At 39.1% G+C, this 16,861-nt stretch overlaps 1 protein-coding gene across 6 annotated transcripts in view; it reads right to left on the reverse strand.

Annotated features, from left to right (window-relative positions):
* The window catches only part of LOC119650840 (dual specificity tyrosine-phosphorylation-regulated kinase 2), a 276,384-nt gene that overhangs the window by 46,836 nt on the left and 212,687 nt on the right, over positions 1 to 16,861 (reverse strand). For all 6 annotated transcript variants that reach the window (XM_038053980.1, XM_038053981.1, XM_038053984.1 and 3 more), the window contains 2 exons: positions 16,659 to 16,822; positions 9,749 to 10,026 (listed from right to left, as the gene is read on the reverse strand). In XM_038053980.1, coding sequence (XP_037909908.1) covers positions 9,749 to 10,026; positions 16,659 to 16,822 — 442 coding nt within the window. The remainder of the gene's footprint in view (positions 1 to 9,748; positions 10,027 to 16,658; positions 16,823 to 16,861) is intronic.

Genomic DNA, 16,861 nt, shown 5'->3' on the forward strand with positions numbered 1-16,861 from the left:
TACGATATTGCGTTACGATATCTATGAGTGCACGAGAACTTTCTTTACTTTGGCGATCCTTTGTGATAGTGGCATTCCAGGTAATGTGCTCTTTTTTTGATATTTTGTGATTGTGACACTTTACTGCTAAGTGAGCGAAAAATGTTCTCACTTTTATTATTTACAATTTACGATGCCGAGGAGAAGACGACCTGACTTAGTTCGTCGCAGTCAATCAAGTGTGCGAAGAGCTACCTCACGTGCTAACCGCACTGATGACCAGAGAGAGACAGATCAAGAAAATAGTCGTATTGCTATGTCTGAATTGCGTTATTTAGTGAGTGATAATGAAGTAGATAGGCTTAGAATGCAACGAGTTCGTGCACATAAAAGACAACAACAGCAATCGCGACATAATGAAATTGATCGAATCCGCAGACGGAATGCTTCACAATATGCTTTTTTATTAAATACGGATTCGTTTTGTTTGTTTTAAAATTATTTTATACAAAAGTTTAGGTCTTTTATTTATCGATTGAGGCAGTACGAAGTCTGTCGGGTCAGCTAGTTCTACATAAAAAAAAATATTGCCTATTACCGTATGACGATGCATACATATATATGTGCGCATTTAAATTGATCTAGCGAATCTTCACGCATTTACACTTTACACCGTGCATAAAAGCATACATATACATATATACGTAAATTAAAAACCGTTGGTAACAAGGTACACACATGTCTATTATATAGGTTGCTACCCGTAAGCTTTATTAAGATATATACATATCTACATACATACATATGTTTACCTCAAGTAATTGACACTGATATGCAAATAGCTAAAAGAAAGCCAAAAAAGAAAAGCAAAAATGTCTCCATGGAACCCGCTGTTCATGCAAGGTCACTTTATACATATGATGACGACGTCATACACACCCTAGAGTGTAATAAATTTATGTGAAATGCAATACTTTGACTTCCAATAACTTTGTCAATAATAATTGGATTGAGTTCAAACATTCCAGAATTCTGTGTTACATTATCATCTACCCTGATGCCATGTATTTCTAAGATGAATTAAAGGGAGCTATCCGGGTCTTCCAAAATATGGCAATATACTACTATTAACTTTATTTGTGCAGATATCGGAACGGGATGTATTTTGACATCTAGATTTCATATAGGTGCATCACTGTGATTTTTTTCAGATTCAGATTCTGAAAACGGCTTCACTTTTTGAGCCCTCACTCCTCTATCTTTCACCCAATATCAGAACAAAAACAACAACATTTTCGGAAAGTACTAAACGAGCCTTTTTATTTGATACCCCAAATGGCAATATTCTGTGAAAAAAACAGCATCCCCCTTTCACATGTATGAGGAGCCCGCCTTCTGAAAGTTCCTTACATCGTGCTTTTACAGCTTTTCGGACCTTCTCATTTGTGTGGAATTTTCATCCCTTAGGGGGAGTTTTACTTCGGGGAAGTAAAGGTATATCCTGAGGGTCACAACCAAAAGTTGAAGTGGGCTTTCCATTTGGAACAATATGCAATGGTCTTTCAGGCTAGAGTGTGTGCGATCCTAAGAGCTGCAACCTGAAAGATTAAAGAACAGGTACATAGGCCACTCTAACTTTTCCAGTCAAAACCAAACAAACATACTGCAAAGTTTACCCTATCAATAATCAGGAAGACTGGCAGAAGTATTGTTGGCATGCTGCCTAGCTGTAATTCACTAGTTGGGCAGAGGTTCAGAATGAGAATTCTACAAGGTAAATGTCTATCCAATAATAAACAAGTCGGAATACCGGAAACTCGCGCTTCGGATATAAAGGTTTTGTGTTCATCTTATGTGAGAAACTTCTACGCACATTTTTCTATCCGTATATAGCCACAAATCCAACATATTCTTTCATTTTTTCCAAACTACAAGACATACGTACATATTACAGCCGTAGATATTATCCTCACCCTAAACAAACAAACTGCCCATTTCTTTTCCACCCCATTTATATAAACCCACTTCGTAATGGTATTAACGAATTTATATGGGATGATGAAGTTATACACGTTGTGGAATGCACGAAATTTGCAAAAATGGCAAAGTTTCAATCCCTATAACTTTGCTAATAATAGTTGGATTTCCTTCAAACTTGATCAAATTGTGCCTTATGTTATCCCTTACACCCATGCCGAATTTTGTACTTCTGGGATAGACATAGGGAGGGTTGCCGGGTAAATTTCTAAAATATGGAAATATACTATTATTAACTATTTGCGCAGATATCGGAACCGGATTTATTTTGAGGCCTACATTTCATAGAGATGCACTACTCTGATTTCTTTCAGATTGCGATACATAAACGAATCGGAGATATTCTATAAGACGCGGGCATCAAGTATAAAATACTACCATGGTCGGAGTACTCAGAGGCTATGCCTCTCCAGCACCACACACAGCCAGTCCACTGCAGGGTGGAGGAGGTACCATGAACTCCCTCTATGGGCGTATAAAGTTTAACAATTAAGGCTAAAATCGTGAGAGTAATGATTGCATTAAAGTCGATACTACATGATGGACCACAATATTGAATGTAGAGATGAGTCGAATCCACAATAATTTTATAAAACCTGTACGGCAAATTTATAAACTGTTACTTCAGCTACTGCTTCACAGAATATTACTTTAGCAGCAGTTTTTAGAAGTATTTAGAAGTCCTCCTTCGCAGAAAGTGGTGAATATTCCTATGAATTGCCTATCCTAGTTTTCTACATTGTACATTAGTTGTTACAGATGAAATTTCAAGGGACTGAATGTCACCAATGACCAAATTCAATCTGTCTGTTTTAAGTAGGAACCTCTCAGATTAAGCGTAGACTAAGTGCGAAAATCGTTTAGCAATGATTGCTTCTGTTTCTACTTTCGCCACATCTTCCCGAGGAATTAACCTTATTTTTCGTCCGTTTTGGACTATGTACTTTCAGCAAACAGCTATTATTGCAGGCATTTTTTTAACATCGATTGTATAATAAATTGCCAGTTCTACCTTCTAATCGTATGGCGTCTATGGTACATAGATCAAACCTAAATAACTCTGAATTTACTTAAAAGGAAGAGTACTCAACAGTGCTTCAAATAGCATAAAATTTTAGGAATGATATTACAATCAAATGCATGATCAAAATGATAAAAGAATGTCATAAAAAAAAACTATGAATATTAAGATACTATTCATATATGAATAATAAAAACATCTGGATCCGATTAAAGCCTGCAAAAGTAATATCCTTCCCTTAGCTGCGTCTGATCTATTTCAAAAAACGGAAGTAGGAGATATAATCCAATATAAATGCAAATATATATGAAAATCAACACAGTTTTTGGCGCCAGTAAATGAAGGATTCTAACCATTCTGTTCTTTCCACCGCCTATAGAATCGCTATTGAAAAATATACCCAATCCGCAGCCTGTATTTATCTTCAACAGTATGTATGTTAATGATGATGAGGAAACATTCATTAACATCATTTTGACATTATATTTTTTTCCTTATAAGTTACCATTAAAGGAATGACGTAGCTTAACGTTTACTCTTCGTGCTTAGACCGTTTCACAATCACTAATCCCTACAAACATTTCTGTGCTATGATCATTACATCACTCTACGCACAAAGCAGCCTTGACAGAACATAAGGAATAGATAAAAACAGAAAAGAGGAATTAAGATGGTAATATTCATTTAGGAACATTAACCACTTGTTGCATTAAAAGTTTGTATTGACGTCTTTCCCTTATATGAAAAGGCTTTTTACAAATCCACCCCACGATGTTCAACACTGCCTGCTTCCTTTGTCGAAGAAAGGAGAAATTTTGTGCCAGGAGTGTAAGTACTTGGATTTGCAAATGAAGTTCATCAACATAATTCCATAGCGGAGGAAAAAACCCACTAGCCTATTAATTGCAGATCAATTCAGCTCCGATGTTGATTCATATTGATACCTGACTCTGATGAATCGGAATTAGTCAGGACAATGGGGAATGGGTGGTTTTATGGCTTCTTTCTACGTTACCGCGATTTCACGATAAGATTAAGACGGGAGTTTTATGTAGTATCCTTGATAGAATAATGAGTTGCTAACGAATCCGAACAAAAATTATAACGCGGGGTCAAGGTCAAGGTTAACATGGATTTGGGTATGACTAACCTTTTTATGTTGTTGGTTTCCGTGTTGTGCAAATATTATATGCATTACACAATCGAAATACTATTTGATTTGTCGAACATAAATATTTAACATTCAGGAGTTTCCATAGAGTTGTCGGTAATTGAATAATCTACCTATAAGTAGTTTGCTTTCAACTCATGCAGTTCATGAAGCATTACACTATTAGATTGAGTAAAAAGTGATTGCATTCTTTTGCAACAGATAGTTTTTGTACAGTTTTGGCTGCCTTGGCATAATGATATGCATAAAGAAGGGGCAAAAAAATGGAAACAGTTGACTGATATGAAATCAAATGCTAATAAAAGGTTAGTATGTATGTAAATCTTCCTTTATACGTTTTTTGACGTTTTACTGCAGGTGGAGTTATTAATTGACAATCGCAAGAAGATTTCATTTTCTTTTATACACAAAATTTTTCAGCTGTTTTCCTGACGTTAGCTGACGTTTCAGCTGTTTTACTGACGTTAGTAAAAAATCCAGGGGCTCAAAAATGGAAACAATCTCTATAATTGGTATTTATTGTGTATATTTTAGATGTCTGATAACAAGATGTTGTAATGTAAAAATGTTCATTATAGAAGAAAAGAAAAGAGGAGTAAGTTCTAAAGACCCTGATTGATGTTTTTGGATCCCTCCTTCAGCCGCGTGGAGAATTCATGCAAAATGGAAAAATGCTGATACAAAATAAAAGCCAAAAGGAACTGGATGAGCATTAAAATTTGATGAAAGACGTAGGAAGACCCTATTGCGAATTATCTAGAAAGATCCATCCAAAACAGACACTCGAACAGACAATCGAAAATAGTGTTTGAATACCAAATTACGGCCCAGTATATTTTGGGGCAGTATCAATTATCATAAACATGATTCATATTATTTTTTAATCCTTTATTTCTATGAAAAAATATACGACCCTGTTTGAAATGAGCATGGTCCATTGCAGATTGAAGTCGCCTTCTTTGGCATCACTCACGAGAGGTAAATCCAATTTATTCCCCAGCGAAGACGTTTTTAAATTTTTTGTGTTTTTTATTTGATTTTCTCAATAGAGAAGCTTTTAAAAATATCGTGTGAAAAAGTTTAATCAATCGGAGCAAAACTAAGGAAGATATAGCTGCTTAAACAACCACGCTTCATACATGACTCAGTGCGGAAATGTGTCATCGCAAAAAGTCTCAAAATTGCACCGTTTTTTGCACGAATTATCGTTACCCACTTAATAGTGACAATAATCCAAAAAATCATCGGCACCAAAATTGATGTAAGAAGTTTTAATAATTTATGCTCCTAGTTCAACACGGGACACAAGATTGATGACGCCGAAACTGCACCAGTCAACCTACCTTTCATGACGCGGGATATTACTGAATCACTAACAGATCAGGGTAATGAAGTGTGTCATATGGTTGCCTTTCACCCCTTAGTCAACCCCACTTACGCAACATCACTCGCGATTACCTGATTGCGCTTCAGTTCCCCCACACGGCTTCTAGAGACGCTCATATTGGTCCTCTACTGTTTTGCGCCAAATACCCTTGGGGCGACTCACTCGTCGGCCATCTTGCGAGCATAGATTTCACTGCATAGCATAGCCCGCAATGCAATTATTACTCCTACTTAATGGGTGACCTATCCAATACCATTTACGTCTTCCTATCATACCACATACGAGTCATTTGAGATAGTGTCAGGCCGGCATACTCCGATCATACGATGCAAACAAGTATTGACGAAAGCTTGGAGGTTTTGAGTAACAGTGGGTACATGGAAAGTGAATTACTGCTACCCTCATATAGCAACACAGAAAAGACACTAGGACAGAACAGTCACAACTCGATTTTAGTATTGAGATAACTGCATTTCCAGATTTTAGACAGGGCAACGAAAGCTGATCTGGTGCTGTTAATGCGTCGGGTAACATCTAGTTCGGTACCGTCGTCGGCGTGTTAGAGCACTTCATTCAAGGCCGTACCGGCACACTACAGTATACTGTAGAAAGCAATGCGATCAGCATTGCACTCGCCCGTGATTATCACCCTGATTCAACATTCAGTCACAATGTGAATACCTCTGCCATCAGTGAAATTTGAACCGCAACCTTCTGCTACAATAATCAAAGCCTTCATCCAGATCGAGCAGAAGAGGCGAGATCTTGGGCTGCACATCAACGAAGGCAAGACAAAATATATGGTCGCAACGTCAACACCGAAAACCCACCAACCAACAACATCAAACCGCACAGGTCAAACGGCAAGAATAAAGATAGGAGAATACAACTTTGGGACCGTTGACAATTTCCCCTATCTAGGGTCGAAAATTACAAATGATAACAGCTACGATGATGAAATCCACCCACGGTTGTTGTCAGCCAACAGAGCCTAGTTCAGCTTACAAAAACTGTTCCGCTCGAAACGTCTCACCATAGGATCAAAGCTCTTACTGTACAAGACAATGATCTTGCCAGTCCTCATGTATTCCTCGGAGATTTGGGTTCTTAGCAAAAAAATTGACAACTCTTGGCCGTGTTAGAGAGAAGAATCCTCTGAAGAATTTTTGGCCCCCTACATGAGGATGGACGATTACATAGCCTACATAACGACGAACATAAGTAAAAAATCCGTGATGATCTGAAATTGATTGCTATACTCTTGGAAATGCAATTAGGGTAGAATAAATACTGTTATTTTTCATGTATGTGGGATAGTAGGGACAAGAATTCACATAACATTCAAACAGGGTGGCCTGCAAGAGATCTTAATCCTTCTGAGAAAAGTGCCGTTGCCAAGCGGCTTGTGAATCAAAAGGATGTCCTTCTTCCACCTCGACATATTGTGACGAAAATCACTTTGAAAAATTATGCGTGATGTCAACGTAAATCGTAGTAAAGACAATTAGTCAGTACACCAAAATTTTATAACAGTAGGGCGAATATTTAGTTAGGATAATTGTTAACAGATGACTCTTATGCTAGTAGGGAAATCTTGTCAAAAACGCGAAGCAGTTTTCTAGCAAAGTGTGTACTTGCCTTACTGGAATGTTTCGCGGGGAATAAAAGGGCGGGAAGTCCGTCCACAAAGTCAGTCCAACAATTCAATAACAATATAAAACTAGGTTTAATGCTAAAGCCATGAACCGAGAAGAGCAAACTTTTAAATACTCGAGAGAAAAGTTCCCAGGATTAAGTGATGCAAAAATCAAAAAAGGGATCTTTGCTGGTCCACAAATTCGTCAACTCGCGAAGGATTCCGCGGATTTCGACTTAGTTTTGGAAGGGAGAGAAAAGGAAGCTTGTGATCCTCTCAAAGGAGTTATTTATGGATTTTTAGGGGATAAAAGAGTTGATAACTACACTCAGTTGATCACAGCACTCCTACAAAAATAACATTAACTCGGATGTAACATGCGATTAAAAATCCATTTTCTCCCCTCCCATCTTGATTTTTTTCCACCCAATTGTGCAGCTGTCAATGACGAGCCTAGTGAAATGTTCCATCAAGACATTTCTGTGATGGAACGGAGATATCAAGGTCGATGAAATGAAGTAATGCTTGCGGATTACTGCTGGTTTAAATGAAGGGATGCTACACTTACAAGAGAAAGTCCAAAAGACAACGATCTCATGAGCCTGGCACGGATTCTTCATAAATTCAACCACCTGTTAAATTTTTTTTCAGGGAAACCTATGCGTCATTGCTATCCGTTTCTGGAAATGGGCTTTAGCTATATCGGGGATTATCCGATAAGCTTGTACTCCTCGATAAGTGAGCAAGCAGATACCATCAGGGATTCGAGGGGTTTCACTAGGCCAGCATGAAGAACATCACCGATAGGAAGAAGAAAAAATATCCATGACACGATGCAACCCTGGCGGAATTCGCTTTGAACTTGAAATTGCTGGCATCCTATATCACTCTAATAAAAGCTATTCTCTGGAATGTCCTTCATGAGGAGAACAATTATCCAAACGATGTTAATGTGGTCGTTACAGGAGGATTATCGAAAACTAGCTCTCTGTCAATCAAGTTGCCAACGTATCCTCTGAGTTATTTCAGGATGACCTTCACAACAGCTCGAGTCCCCAAATACCACTCCAATTGTCGCACTCAATCACCCCCAATACCCCTCCCTCACACTAATATCGAAGGAGATGCGGCCGCTTGCCCTTTCATGACGCAGTATACGATGGCGAGATCCTCGTAATTTGCAGCACCTTTTACCTAAAGCGATGACAAAATTCCTTTTTTTATGGCGGACATTACGATCCATTTCTCATACTTTTTTAGGATAATGGAGCTCTAGTGAATATTTTGAGGGTATTCTTATACCCCAACTGACAACAGGCCGCAACACATACAAATTTCGAGATTATTTAAGCTAACTTAGCAAAGGATATGAAATAGTTTATTAATTATTACTCAAAGGCTCAAATATTAAATTATGTAAAGCCAATATTCCCTATATGACAAATACGAAAAGCCGATACAATCAACGCTTCCTATCGATAACTGATTTTGATGAATTGTAATTCGTTATGACAATCAGAAACGAAATACTTCACAACTCCTTATTATATTCCGCGATTTCACGATAAGATCACCGACGTAGCTCCTATATAGTTTCCTTTCTATCGAAAAGAGCAAGTATAAATGTGACGAAAAATTGTAATTCAAGGCTAGGGTTAGGGAGGCTTTTAGCAGGATTAGCTTGTTTATGTTTCTGATTTCCGTGTTCTGCTAACGTTTTTTTATTACGTAACCAAAATACTCCTCCATTCGCTTTTATATATTGAACGTTCCGTTCAAGGATATTAGACTCGTAGCGCTTACATTTTAATGTTTTTTATTAGAACTATAACTGGCATTCACATTGTAATTTAAAGGGTTTAGAATTGAATGTAAATGAAACCCGTGATTGCCAAGCTGATGATTATCGCAACTTGAAAAATGAATTACTGACCTTGATACAGGTAATTTATCAGAGTTTTCCTCGAAGAATATTGCAGGGCAATGATTTCATTGCGGCTGAGGCTACAGAATATTTCGTGATCAAAATGACTTGATGACTACTTAAAAGCGCGGAACAAGCCACGATGACTATCAGCAATTATTTCAAAAATGTAATCAGCGTAGGAGCTGAGCAGGTGCACGACATTATTGCCGCAATGAAATGTTTACCAAGTTTATGACGAAAGTAAATCTAGTTCGATTAAATAATGTGAAAAGTAAGAATAAACGAAAGTTGAAAGTGAATACTTCCTCTTAACGCTTGAGTTATTGACATGAAAGGTGTGGGGTTTCTTTAGTTTTGAGTTCAAAAGTGCTGCATTTTCCATATTCCCACTAGGCTTGCCTTTAGAAAATTTTAAAAGGGTAACATTTAGGCCAACATAGATATAGGAGAAACCTACTCGCCTTTATATAGCATGGGAGGAAAAGAATCTAATTCCCTCAGTGGGGCTCACTTAACCAAATTAGAACCGATAAGGTAAGTATATACGGAATAATGCTACCACCATTCTACAAATAAAATTCATCACTTACCTCATTAGTTCAAAGGTTATGCATAAATGTTTACGAAAATACGTATAATCCAACATGTGTATAACATTATGGGTTCCGTCTGCATCCTTTTCTCGTAATTCATCTAATATATCTAATTCGACAACAGCCTGGTTCAAAAATCGTTTCTTATTTCTGATTATCTTAATAGCTACATGTTGATTAGTCTTATGATCCAATGCACGAATAACTTGGCCAAAACTACCTTTTCCGATTACTTCAAGCACCTCATAACGGTACGCAATATGATCATGCTCAACCTGTGGGAAAAAAAGAAAAAGAAAGTTTTGACTTTTTTAGACATTTCCTCAGTTATACGAAACTTTTAATTTCGAAAAAGTAAGATCGAAATTATTGGGGAAATAGTCACTATATTGGATGAATTAACTTATTTTATTAGTTTCGATATGACATAACTGTTAGATTGTGCTAAATAATCCTTAAATGCAAGTCAAAATACCACCAAGGCGCATTACATTTTTTAGACCATTTTCTCGAACTTTCATCAAATTTGCTTTTCATCACTGAATTTGTTGAACTTTATGACAGCTGTTTACTCCTTAATTTGTTAATTTAAGTTTATTTCGCCAGATATTAAGATGAGGCGTATATTAAGGCTTAAATGACAAATAAGGCTATCACTGTTTTTTTGCTGCTTGGGGGAGAGGCATAATCTCTGAGCACTTACACCGCAGTGACGCACTGTATTCGATTCCCTCGTCTAACGAAATATCCTAAATTCGTTTATACATCACATAATGTCCGCTGCTGGAGTACACCAGCAACAAAAATCCGATGTTTGATGCGCCCATAGGCGGGGTACTCCCATTCTTCCCTCTCACCCCCCCTTCGCTGACTCCACTGCCAACTCCCCACAACAATCCTGCGACCTTCTCTGCACCTACTTCTCTCAGTGTTTTCTCACTCGAGCCCTTCACCCTCTACACCTTTCATAACCACAGACTCCTCTGAATCACTAGCCATTCCTCTCCTTACGCCTTCCTTGGTTGAGTTCCTCATTGGTAACCTTGACCCCAATGTCGGACCTGGCCCCGATGGGCTTTCTAATCTCTTCCTCCTTAACTGTAGAAAACACATTTCCCCTCCCCCTGTGTATAATCTACAACAAAAGTCTAAACGAATGCTACTTGCCCCGTCTCTGGAAAGAGGCCCTTATCATTCCTATCCTCAAGAGTGGAGACCCTTCCCTTGCTGTGAACTACCGCCCCATTTCTCTTCTCTCCTCTTGCTCCAAAATCCTAGAAAGATACGTCAACGACGGGTTGACCGCGCACTTCGGTCACCTCATTGTCAAACAGCAGCATGGTTTCGTGAAACATAGATCAACGACTTCAAATCTTCTTTACCAACTTTGCTGCTAAACGCTTGAATTCACGACAGGAGGTACATGCTGTTTATACTGATTTCTCTCTCCTTTGACACCGTTGACCATAACATTCTCCTCTCTAAACTTTCTTGGCTAGACTTCCCTCCCTCAGTCATCTCCTGGCTTTCCTCCTATCTCTCATACCGTTTCTGCAAAATTTCTTCTTATGGTCACTCATCTGGTTCCTTCTCTCCTTCCTCTGGTGTTCCCCAAGGCTCTATACGTGGCCCCCTACTCTTCCTGTTTTTTATCAATGACCTCGCCTCCATCCTCACCTGTCCGTATTTGCTTTACGCAGACGACCTTAAATTGTTTGCCTCTGTTTCGTCTCCATTGGACTATGCTCTCTTACAATCCAACCTTGATAATTTAGCCCGTTGGTGTTCGGTCAACAAGCTAACACTGAATGTCAACAAATGCCACTGGATGCGCTATTCCCTTAAACCCTCCCCATCATCCTTTTCCTATTCTCTCAGTGGTCAACCCCTTTCACTACTGACCTCCTCCAAAGACCTGGGTGTAATATTCGACGATAAACTTCGTTTTCCCACTTCGTTGACATTATCAATAGAGCTTCCAAAATGTCTGGTTTTATCCTACGTTCCTCGTCCGACTTTACCTCAATCCAGCCCTCCTTAACACTCTTCAATTCCCTTGTCAGAAACATCCTTGAATATTGCTATGTAGTCTGGTCCCTCTACCGCATCCGTGACGGCCGCGCTCTTGAAACTGTACAACCCAAATTCACCAGGTCCCTCTTTTATAAAAAGAACCTTCCACGGGTTGATTATCCGTCACAACTCCGCACCCTGAATCTCCCTTCCCTACAGCAACGCCGTATCTTCCTTGATATGTGTACTCTTTTCAAACTCTGCAATGGTCTGATGGACTGCTCCGCCAACTCCTACTACTTTCCGTATCGCCTCGTCTCATAACACACGTAATGCGGACATTTTTGATGTACCCTTCGCCGAGCTCGAGATTTACTTTCACTCTCCGATCCCGAGGTTTTGTCGGTCCTACAATGCCCTGCAGCTTGGTTCCTTTAACTCTATGCCCCTCTCTAGCTTTAAGCGCAAAATATGCTCCTCCCTCTGAGGACAATATGTTATAAGAAATTTGCTTTCTGTGTATTGTCCTCATTAAATAAATAAATAAAAATCTTTCGATGATTCCGGTTCCTCATTACAGAATGGACACGTACCATCTTGTAAAATTGCTATTCTGAACATACATCTAGCTAGTGAATTATGGCCAGTCAGAATGCCCACAATACTTGTGCAAGTCTCCCTGTTTTTCAGCCAAATAAACTTTGCAATAAGAAGTTTGTTGTTTCTGGCAGAAAAAGTTTGGTGTAGCGAGCTGCATTTAGGCTCTATCAACTTGTTCACAGTTTGCTGATTCCGATCCCGGCAAAGCAAAGAGAGCAGGACACCACAGTGATCATGTACCAAAGGTAGTTCCAATGTATTGAAAATAGAAATGGGGTTTAAACAGTACTTACCGTAGTGCAGGAGATCTAAAATGATCAAGGGACTGTTCAACGCCCTCAGTGCAGCCTGATTAATGCCACAGATTGCGAGACGGATATCTTTAAATCGCCCATCAATCATCCAAGTTGGAGCCCATGGGGTCGCATACATTTCACTTCAGACCGTTGTCTATTATCCCAAGGAAAAAATCTCCTTCTCCTTTTTATGCGAAAGGCAGACTCCTGCTCCAGAACCCTGTTTTATCTATGAACCATCGGTATATCTCGCCACGCATTCTACTCCTTCGTCTCAAATTTCTATACGTTTAAGGATGACTTCATATTTTCTACCAAACAGATGTATGGAGTTCCGAGAATCAGAAAGCATTACAAAAACTGGATTTAGTTCTTCCAATATCTCTTCCAATGCGCTATGCCTCCCTTACTTTCCCTACAGACCTGAACGTCTATGAATTGCTCTCACATTACTACATGAGGTCTTAGTACCCAAGTTGAGGCAAAAGTCTGCCTGCACACTGTGACAGCTCGTTTTGTCTTTGCTACTACACGTTTATTCCAAATAAGTTTTTTATCACGAATAACTCCCAAATATTTCATTTGTTCGGAGAGTTGTACCGTAGGGCTGCTCCTCTTATCTCTGGAAAGCAAATACAATTCAGCTTCCTCGTTTTTATAAATAATTTAATTCCGTTGTCATTTTATTTGAATTTACAGGAAATCCGGCCCTGAAGCACCGACTATTAATCAAATTAATGGCTTCTTGATCTGTATAAGCTTGGGCATGTATTGACAGATTTTTCAGTTCACATAGTAGTAAATGACTTCTTTGGGGGCAACTTTCCGTTGCTTTCCTCGTCAGACGGCCATCAGCACTTACTTCAGCACACATTAATGTGTACGTAGCGTAACTAAAGTATCATTGACATTATGTTCTAGCAGCAAAATAATGCAAAAGGTACACAATTAAGAGCCTCTTGAATTTCCACGAACACCCTCATCGCGATATCTATTTTGGAAACTAAGGAAAGAAGAGAAGACTTGTCGTTCTACTCAAGACGAACTGTCTGCCAACAAGCTTTTCATACCGGTTCGCAAGTTGGAAATGCGCATAGTCAAAAGTCCTTTCAATGCCCACGAACCCCACCATCGCATACTGACCTTTCGAAATTGTGTCCTCTGTCTTTGAAATCAAAGAATATGGAGCAGTCTCAAAGGACATTCGACACTGGTAAGCATTTTGGTTTCCATTTAATGAGTGCGACCTTAACACCTTTCCGCGAATATGACAGCCATGTTGTTAAACTCATCTGTTTGAAATCCTTTGGATTTTCATCTTTCCCGGGCTTCGGTATGAAGACTACAATAGCTTTCTTCTAAACGGTGGTCATGTAGCTCAAAGCAAAACGCGCTACAAAAATCTTTCTTAGAACTCACTATAGATACTCTATACATTGCTTTAGTATTGCTAGATGATGCCATCTATGCCAGGTGCTTTAAAGTGATCAATCATCTCAGCTTTTGCTTTTCACTTCTAAGCACTGTTAGCACAGTATTCAAATTCCCCTTAGAACACTTTAGTGTTAAAAGGTTTGTAGAAACCGCAAACTCTCTCCCTCCCACTTCTGTCATCTGTTTTTCCGCATGGTGTACTTCTAAGAGAGTTTGTATGACTCAACTTTCTAATTCGTGAAAGTTCCATCCGGATTTCTAAGAAAATAAAAATTCGTCGACTTACATCTTAAAAACTCTGAAAAGCCTCTAAGTCTCTCTTTCGGCTTGCAGTTCTTTCTAATCTGTTCTAAAGGTCTTTTACAAGCGTGACTAAGAAGTGTTTGCAGTTGTCGGTTTCTCCGGGGAAGAATTTTACTGTATTTGCATCGGGTAATAGGGCAAGCCTCTTCAAAGCACTTTAAAAGAGTGCGACTCAGAGTACTAATTGGGCACGATCGCGAAAGGAGCCCTTAGTAGCATAGGGATCTGCAGCTTATTGCCAAGAAGGTCATTGAAATTTGCCCAATCCATTTTTCTAGGATTCTGTATTACACTCTGTTCGAACGCAATTATCAGAGTAAGTTCTAAGTAACGGTGGTCTGGCAATGAGACTTCGTATAACACCCACCAGTCCATAATCAACTCTAATACTTTAGGAGTACAAATTGCTTGGTCAATTGCTTCACTCCTCTTTGCCCTACGAAAGTTTGGCACGCCCCACTTTCGTAGTCATGAGACCAGCTAAAGCGACCCAACCAAATGGCTTCTTTAATCTATGGTTTCATTTGTTACTCTCCCAGCGAATCGCAACCTATTAAGAGTTTAAGAACACTTATCAATGCATACACTACCAGATCCTCTGGTTCTCAATTCGGTGGAGGGCACAGGGAATCGTAACAATGACGTTTTACCTTTACCATTAACCTAAACGCGGCGCGAGATCTTGGGCTGCACATCAATGAAGCACCGAAAACCAACCAACCAACAACATCAAATCGCACTGGTCAAACAAGAAGAATAAAGATAGGAGACTACAACTTTGAGACCGTTGATAATTTCTCCTATCTAGGGTCGAAAATCACAACCGATAACAGCTACGATGATGAAATCCGCGTACGGTTATTGGCAGCCAACAGAGCCTATTTCAGCTTACAAAAGCTGTTCCGCTCGAAACGTCTCACCATAGGGTCAAAACTCTTACCCTACAAGACAATGATCTTGCCAGTATCCATGTATTCTTCGGAGACTTGGGTTCTTAGCAAGAAGAACTGTGAACTATTGGTCGCGTTCGAGAGAAGAATTCTCCGAAAAATGTTTGGCACCCTACATAAGGATGGACGATTCCGTAGCCTACACAATGACGAAATCTATGAGCGATACCATGACCGTCCGGTTGTGGATAAAATCCGGCTCAATAGGTTACGGTGGGCGGGTCACTTAATCCGTATGGATGAGGATGATCCCACCCGGAAAGTCTATAAGGGCAATATCTATGGTAGAAAAAGAAGACGAGGCAGACCCTGCCTAAGATGGAGCGATGGCGTAGGTCAGGACGCCAGACAGCTTTTAGGGATATCGAATTGGTGGACCTCGGCGCAAAACCGGGATGTCTGGAGTTCCTTATTAAAGCAGGCCTAGACCGGATACCGGTTGCTGCGCCGTTGATGATGATTATGATTAACCTAGATCTTAAGATAACCACTGCTAGTTTCTGTATCTAGTGCGTTTTACTGTTCCTGTACGAGACATTTTGTTAAACTAAACCCGAAGCTCTTGTATCAGAAAGATATTGTCAGTCTAGCTGCCAGTATATAGAAAGAGGCTGTGGAATGCTGCAAGTAAATACGACTGACTTTATGTTTGTAAACATAAGTCTATTATAAAATGTACTGAAAATCCCGCTACCTGAAGGACCTCCTGCGAACAGTGTGGGTTTCACCGGGGTAACCAGATCGACCTCACCTTCCGCCGAACTAAGTCAGTCAGTTTGAGCAATATTTTTTGTAATGCGCGTCGGGTTATAAATACGAGTCAAAGCTAATGTAAGTGTAATAAAGTGTAGAAATTGTATAATGGATTTTTATGGTTGTGCTATAAAATCGATTAATATGAATCTACAATAATAGTGTGCGCTGCTCGTACAAATGTTTAATTATAAGAACGGAAGTCTCAATATTTACAGATTAGTTGTAAGGAGGAATCTGAGTTCTATTCAAAGTATGACAAAAGGAGTGTGGAATAAATATTCCAATATCAGCTCAACTGATAATAATCCGATGCCCAATCCTGCCTTGATGATAAAAATACATAGCGTAAATGCTGTAAAAATAGTTGCCATAACTCACTACGCTACCGTTCCTTGATTTTCCGAAAAATATATAATGCTACACGGCGGAGTGGAGCTTTCCCCACCCAAAATCCAAACCACCAAAAATATGATTGGGTATAGCATATAGCATAAAAACTCTTACAAAAAGACATCTCGATTGTTTGTATGATAGTTAGAAAAAAAATGTACTTACGATTCTATAATTGCCATTTTCATCGTCATATCCGCAATTCATTGAAGCACCGGTTTTTGCATTTACTTTTTTCGCAGATTGACCAAAATACCAAATTTCATTGTACATTTTCAGTTCCTCGAATTCCAATTCTGTTAGGTGGCTGCAGTACTTTTTGATTAATTCTGAAACAAAAAACAGAAAATAAAATAGATTTTACTTGA

Source organism: Hermetia illucens, chromosome 3 (assembly GCF_905115235.1).
Source record: "Hermetia illucens chromosome 3, iHerIll2.2.curated.20191125, whole genome shotgun sequence".
In the NCBI taxonomy this organism is placed as follows: domain Eukaryota; kingdom Metazoa; phylum Arthropoda; class Insecta; order Diptera; family Stratiomyidae; genus Hermetia; species Hermetia illucens.